General features: G+C 45.0%; 1 protein-coding gene across 2 annotated transcripts; it reads right to left on the bottom strand.

Moving 5' to 3' along the window:
* Nucleotides 1-2,573: 2,573 nt before the first annotated feature.
* On the bottom strand, nucleotides 2,574-5,464 carry LOC121144115. 2 transcript variants are annotated; one of them, XM_040757451.1, is made up of 5 exons: nucleotides 5,072-5,464; nucleotides 4,762-4,952; nucleotides 3,993-4,040; nucleotides 3,349-3,558; nucleotides 2,574-3,092 (listed from the first exon to the last, which is right to left on the bottom strand). In XM_040757451.1, the coding sequence occupies exons 1-5, from the start codon at nucleotides 5,372-5,374 to the stop codon at nucleotides 2,900-2,902; spliced, it is 945 nt and encodes a 314-aa protein (XP_040613385.1). In that variant the 5' UTR covers nucleotides 5,375-5,464; the 3' UTR covers nucleotides 2,574-2,899. The 2 variants fall into 2 exon arrangements, with proteins under 2 accessions (XP_040613385.1, XP_040613384.1); XM_040757450.1 differs by having other exon boundaries at nucleotides 2,574-3,149; nucleotides 5,072-5,429.
* Nucleotides 5,465-6,916: the final 1,452 nt, after the last annotated feature.

Genomic DNA, 6,916 nt, shown 5'->3' with positions numbered 1-6,916 from the left:
GGTTGTCAGACAGTAAGAAATAGTATGAACTATGTCATCTACAATTTAGACAGAGCAATCCTTAAACACCGTAAAGACCACACTTGGCCTCTATTGAAACTTTTTTCATTTGTTTAAGACATTAGTCTAGCATGCTATCTGTTGGTAGGATAAATCACCAATCAAAATTAACTTGAGAAGGAAAGAGCTTTTAAGTCCATTTTATACTTCTAAGTTACAGTCCACCAGCAGAGCCAGCCAAGGCAGGAATCCAAGAAGGAATCAGAAGTCAGGAGCTGTAGCAGGTCTTTCTCTGTAGCACCAAGTCCTGAATAATGAAATGGAGACCTTTTATTAAATATGAAAGCTTATCTTAACTTAGACTTGTTTCCAACTGGCTCTTAATACTTAAATTAACTCATTTATATTAATCTATCTTCTGCCAGGCGGCTCCTTACCTGTCCTCAGTACCCAGTACAGTACTTTCAGTTTCCTCCGCATCTAGCTGGTGAATCCCCTACCTCAGATTCATCCCAGTGTTCCTATATATACCCAAAGTCCTGTCTATCCTCTCCTGCCTAGCTATTGGCATTCAATGTTGTAGAATGTCAGTTGAAGATATGTTACATTTTTTTACGCTGTGGAACATTTATTTAGTAATGTAAAGATGTATTGCATTCTTTTGTGTTTCATTTGTTTAACTCTGTGAAGCACTGTTACTTTGCCTGCCTAAATCACGAGATTGGTCCAATAAAAAGCTGAATGGGCAAGTGCAAGGCAGAAAAGAGCTAGGTGGGGCGGTCAAGCAAAGAGAATAAATAGAAGGAGATAGAGAGAAAAGGGGAGAGGAAGAACATGAGAAAAGGAAAGAGGACACCAGGGACCAGCCACCGAGCTACATAGCAAGCCATGGAGTAAGAAGATATACAGAAATGGAGGAAGGTTAAAAAACAGAAGCAAAAGGTAGATGAGACTGAAGTTTAAAAAATGAAAAAACCTTGTTGGAGATAAAATAAGATGATGAGATGATGAGATGAATGAGATGAGACCAATCATTCCTAAAAATAAGTCTCCTTGAGATTATTTGGGAACTGGGCGGCTGGATCCCCTAAGACTAAAACAAAAAACAAACCACCTACATTTCAGCTCCTTATAAAACCAATCATAAGGTACCTTAGGCAGTCAAGGAAGGAGAGAGATACATCTTCACAGTGTATGATCAAATATCTGGAAACGAGGGACTGAGGGAGAGACTGTATGGAATGCTGTTTACCAGCTTGGTCCCAATGGCTTATTCTGCTTCCTTTGTATCACCTATTGTAACGATTCCTTTAATTTTGTCTTATCTTCCCTAATACAACTTAATAAAATTGGTTGAAAGCTGTACAATTAAACTGTGTTTACCTGCAGCAACTTTTTAAAAAGCTCATTTTATTTAAAAGGGCTTATTTGAAATATTTTACATTTCGCCATGAAACCTACCCTTCAGTTCCTCACATCTACCCTTATAAAACTCATCCCAGAAAAACAATATCAAACCCCTCCACGCTGTTTCTATGATTGATTGATTGATTGACACATATGTGTACTCACAAATACATATAATTTCAACGTTCTGGGTCCATTTTTATTGTTTGTGTGCAATAAATTCAATGATGGCCACACTTCAAGGGAAAACCAATAAGTGGATTCACCCCAAGGAGACACTAATTCTCCTTTTCCCCATAATCATTACCTAACTATAGTTCCTGGTGAAAGTGATCCCATGACAATTTCCCTCTTACACATTAACATGTTCATGGATATTGCCATTGTTCTGGTCTTCATTGAGTAGCTGTTTATGAGAGACGTTCACAGCAAAATTCCCACCAGTCTAACTTTTACAATATCTTCCCCCATTCATTTATGATGTTCCTGTGACATTGTTCCCTGAGCATAGAAGAAGCAGCTGTGAGGACACCATATTACCTATGTTGAGATAAGTCGTGGTTATATGTGGTAGTCTACATTTGGTGTAAAGAAAACCTATTTAGGAGACATAGAATGTACACAAATACAGGAAGCTAGGCTGTCATAAAAACCACAAATCACTTATTTTCTTAATTCCATTTTTCATTATTAAACTTATTATTCACTTTCAATGAAAATAAAACATCAATCTCATTAAATTCACCCAATTATGCCATGTCATTTCTACTTACTCAGAAAAGGTAAGTGTACCTGGCCTTGTGCACATAGCAAGAAGAGATCTCATGACATTAGAGTTTGTCCTCATCGGCCCCTGATATATGGCTGCTAACCAGATACAGGAGCCTGCATCTCAAGGAGAAACTTCTTTGCAGGACACCTGGTTGACCTGACCTCTAAGCACATGACTCTGGTCGTCAGGACCACAGTCAATGACAGCCAGCCCCAGTTATGTGGACTTGTAGCACCTCTCCCAGGCATTCAGCTGGCCTCTGTCAAGGCCGGGGCGTTTATCTCCCTTTCTCCAGGATGGTCTGTCTCCACGTAGCCTCTCCCACGTAGACATTCTCCTAGGCACAATACACGTATGCAGAGTGGACTTCATAACCACGATTCAGACAATGAAATCAAACAAGAACAATTTATTAAAACCAATACTCTGATTAAACTAACACAACATTAAAAAGAACCAGAATACAGAATACTAAAAAGGCTACTATCCAGGGGAGGGTGAGTCTGTGGGGCTGGTGATGCTGCCGGGTTGCAATCAGGGAGTCGTTCTGTGGGGAAACAGCAGAACCTGTGCTGTCGGCAGCGTAGATCCATGGGGACAACCAGAGGAGGAAGGGGTGGACCGGCCATTCCCTGGGGAGGCAGACCACTGCGGCCCAAGCAAGATGTTGAAAGTGGCACAGTGTCTGCCCTCACGGCCAGAGGTACAACATCAACAGCTTCACACACTCGTGATGTAGCAAATGTAGCTGTTGCCACAACTGCCTCCAGCTGCACACTTGTCACAGGACGTTGTGTTGCTTGTTTGCTCTCCGGTTCCAGTGCACAGGCTGCTGCTGTCTCCAGAGTAACCATCATCACAGCTGGTCAACAGATTTGGGGCTCTGGATGTGGGGATGCACAGCTCCTCGGATCTAAGGATGGAGACAGATGTGCTGCTGGTGTCTCTAGAAGGGGAAGAGGCCGTGGAGCTACAGGAGGAGACAACATGCCTAGGATCAGCATTTTAAAACAGAGGAGACCATGTCTGCCCTAGGTCCAGATCCTATTGTACAAAACAACTTGTGTCTGAGCTAGGGTCCAGCAATAGCTCCTGCATAAAGGAAACTCTCAAGCATCCCCAGAGCACTCCAGGTCCTGAACCCTGCTCCCATGCTCTCAAGCACCTACCCTGAGGCTTCCTCATTGCTGGACTCTGAATCGCTGGCCACTTGTGACAGCAACTTTTCCTGGAGATAGTGTACACGGACCAGAAGGTCTGAGTAGGGCATATGCACAATCAAATAGTTCTTCACCCGAGTCAGAATGGGCAGGTGTTCAATCTTGCAAAAATCCTCAGGGAACTTGTCGATCCAGTAGTCCAGGAGGGAACAGATGGTGCTGGCAGAAAGGGACAGACAGCACAGTCAATGACTTGGTCTTTCCTTTGCCATCCCGCCCTGGGATCGCTCCATGGGTGTGACACCTCAAGGTGGACGAGATCCAGCCCTGGTGAGGTCTGTGTGTGCAGGGAGCTGCACACACCCCTTTCTCCGGCTCTGATAGAGCAAAGCGGACCCAGCCTGCATGCCATGGGTCAAGATGCGAGTAGAGTCTCCCAGGGGCACTGGAGGACACAGGCATCTCCAACATCCCCACTTGCAAGGAACCTGCCCAAAGGTTCTCCTCACCCTGCAGGCAATGCTTAGACCTCACTATGTTAGTAGAGACCAGAGGGTGAGACCCAAGCATCGGCCATCCCTTGCCCTTAGAACTTAAATGAGCCGGTTCTCCAGAGCCTAGGCAGCACTTGTCAGGTTACAAAGCCATCTTACTTCTTTACTTGTTCATCCTCGTCACAGTCGGGGCGGAACGATGTGTATCTAAGGAGAACAGGAAGGATGATGTCATCTGGAGAGCTCCAGTTCACTACCTAAAAAAAGTCCTTGGGGACTTGCAGATTCCTGGAGAGGAATCAACGTTCAGAGCCTAGAAGTTCTATCTGCTCTAAGAATGACTAGTTCCAGGGGGCAGTGGTGACGCATGCCTTTAATCCCAGCACTCGGGAGGCAGAGGCAGGCGGATCTCTGTGAGTTCGAGGCTGGGCTGGACCGATAGCCTCCAAAACAATACAGAGAAACCCTGTCTCGAAAAACCAAAAAAAAAAATGACTAGTTCCCCTGCATACAAGGAGGTGCTTCAAATATGTTTGTGCAGTGGGTGGGTGATCACAAACATCTCTATCCAGACACCTCAGCGGACACAGGGTGCCTTCCTCGCATTACCATCCACGGCTCTCCACTCTGGAGGCAGCTCTCTTCGCTACTCCAAAATGGATTCTAGGACCCTCCTTCACAATGGGAGAACTGCTATGACCAAGGCCTCAAAAAATTGGGTCAAGGATACAGAGCTTCTAGAGAGTTCAGAGGACACCCACTCTCGCTAGGCTCCCAGCTCCAGGACAGGACAGTCACTAGGGCAAAGCTTGGAGGAAGCATTTTCTGACTTCATGCTGTTGGGTCCTTACAAGACCCTAGAAATTCAGAGCACTTCCCATAGACAACAAGAGGATCTGAGGCACCTGGCTCGGAGTTGGGCACTCACCGACTGAACAGCAGGTCCAGCACCTGCTGGGTGGTGAGAAGCCTTTCTTGTATGTAGAGGAAGACAAGGGCAAAGAAGGAGTCTCCACCCTGAATGGACATCACTAAGAAAGCCATCAGCTCTTCCAGAGGACCATAGTGGGGCATTCTAGGGGACTCATTCAGGACTGCAGGGGCAGACTCCTGTCCGACCTGAGGAAAGATCAAGGTGGATAGTTCAGACAGGCATCGTTCCAACTGTTCCTGATCCTCCTCACTGCCCAAGATCCAGAATGAAACTGAGGGAAATTCTGAGATCTCACAGTGCTCACCTGGTCTGTGTCGTCCTGGACCTGGCTGCCCTGGCTGGCCTGGCTGGCCTGGCTGCCCTGGCTGCCCTGGATTCCCTGGCTGCCCTGGCTGCGCTGGCTGCCCTGGCTGCCCTGGCTGCCCTGGCTGCCCTGGCTATCCTGGCTCAAGTTTGTTTCTCTCCGTCCAAATGGCCAGATGCGGTGGAACCAGGAGCGTGCCTGGAGTCTCCAGGCACTACCACGGACTTCACCACGGCCTCCAAGTTCATCTTTACTGAGGTCTGAGCCTCCTTCTCGAGTAGTCCTGAGACAGGACGAAAACATTGTGCTTTCTCTCGTGTCTCAAGACAAGTGAGCCTTCCAGCCTAGCTCTCAGCAATTGGCTAGCTGGTTGCTGGGTTCTGCATTGTTGGGTCATCCCTAAGATTGTGAGGTCACGCCTGGGGTCCCCTACCTGAGTCTCCTCCTTACTTAGCGCTTATCCTCGAGTCCCCCAGGGCCCCTCCCTCCTCCCATCTGCACTACTCGACACCCTTACACACATGCTCCCCATTGCCATCTGAGTCCCTACCGTTGACCTGCATCTGTTACCCTAATCCTCAACTCACCATAAACCCTAGCCATGTGGCCTTGATCCTCGCCACTTTGTGTTTTGCGTTAAATATGAACACCAATCATCTCTGTGTGTTGGGACTCCACAAGGAACAACACGTTGGTGCTTTTTTCTGTTTAAATATGTACCACATTTTTAAATTGGAGTATTTAGTATTTTGTTGTCTAGCTTCTTGAGATTTTTATATATTTTGGAAACCAGCTCTCTCACATGTGTGGCTGGTGAAAATCTTTTCCCTTTCTGTAAGATATTTTCTCTTATTGATGTTGTCCTTAGCCTTACAGAAACTTTTCAGTTTCCAGGGGCTCCATTTATTGACTGTCAATCTCAGTGACTGTGTTGCTGGTGTTATAGTCAGGATGTAGTCTTCTGTGCCAATGTGATCAAGGCTACTTCACACTTTCTCTTTTATCAGGTTCAGTGTAATTGGATTTATGTTGGGGTCTTTGATCCACTTGGAGTTGTTTTTGTGCATGGTGGTAGATATGGATATATTTACATTCTTCTACATGCCACCATCCAGCTATGCCAGCACTATTTGTTGAAGATGCTTTCTTTGTTCCATTGTGTATTTTTTGTGTGTTTGTCAAAAATTAGTTGGTCATAAGTATGTGGATTTATGTCAGAGTCTCCAATTCCATTCTGTTGATGCACATGTCTGTTTTTATACAAGTTCCATGCTGTTTTCATTTGTATGGCTCTAAGGTGATACTTCCAGAAGTTCCTTTATTGTACAAGATGATTTTAGCTCTTCTGGGGCTATTTTTTCCAAATGGAGTTGGGTATTCTTTCGAGCTCTGGGAAGAATTGTGTTGGGATTATGAAGGGAATTGCATTGAATCTGTAGATTGCTTTTGATAAGATTTTCATTTTTACTATGTTGATCTTACCAATCCAAGATCATGGGAGATCTTTCCATTTCATGATATCTTTTTTGCATATCTTATTCAAAGACTTAAAGTTCTGGTCATACAGGCTTTTCAGTTGTTTGGTTAGAGTTACCCTACGATATACAAATAATGGCCTATTGTAAAGAGTTTTGCTTCTCTGATATCTTTCTCAGCCCATTTATCATTTGTATATTGGAGGGCTCCTGATTTTCTGTTCATGGTTATTCTTGTACCCTGCCACATTACTGAATGTGTTTATCAGATTTAGGAGTTCCCTGGCAGAATTTTTGGATCACTTGTGTATACTATCATATCATCTGCAAATAGTGAAATTTGCCTTCTTCCTGTCCAGATTGCATCCCC

This window comes from Mesocricetus auratus, unplaced genomic scaffold (assembly GCF_017639785.1).
Source record: "Mesocricetus auratus isolate SY011 unplaced genomic scaffold, BCM_Maur_2.0 Super-Scaffold_100014, whole genome shotgun sequence".
In the NCBI taxonomy this organism is placed as follows: domain Eukaryota; kingdom Metazoa; phylum Chordata; class Mammalia; order Rodentia; family Cricetidae; genus Mesocricetus; species Mesocricetus auratus.
Note: the sequence above shows the minus strand (reverse complement) of the source record. Positions and strands in the feature narration are given on the sequence as shown.

Bases quoted from the DNA above. Each gene is read 5' to 3' on its own strand.
- LOC121144115 (XM_040757450.1), bottom strand. From the start codon at position 5,374: ATGTTTTCGTCCTGTCTCAGGACTACTCGAGAAGGAGGCTCAGACCTC. The intron at 4,041-4,761 runs GTGAGTGCCCAA...TGTTCTCCTTAG, and splicing joins CTGGACCTGCTGTTCAGTCG to ATACACATCGTTCCGCCCCG. The intron at 3,559-3,992 runs GTAAGATGGCTT...CCTTTCTGCCAG, and splicing joins GAGGATGAACAAGTAAAGAA to CACCATCTGTTCCCTCCTGG.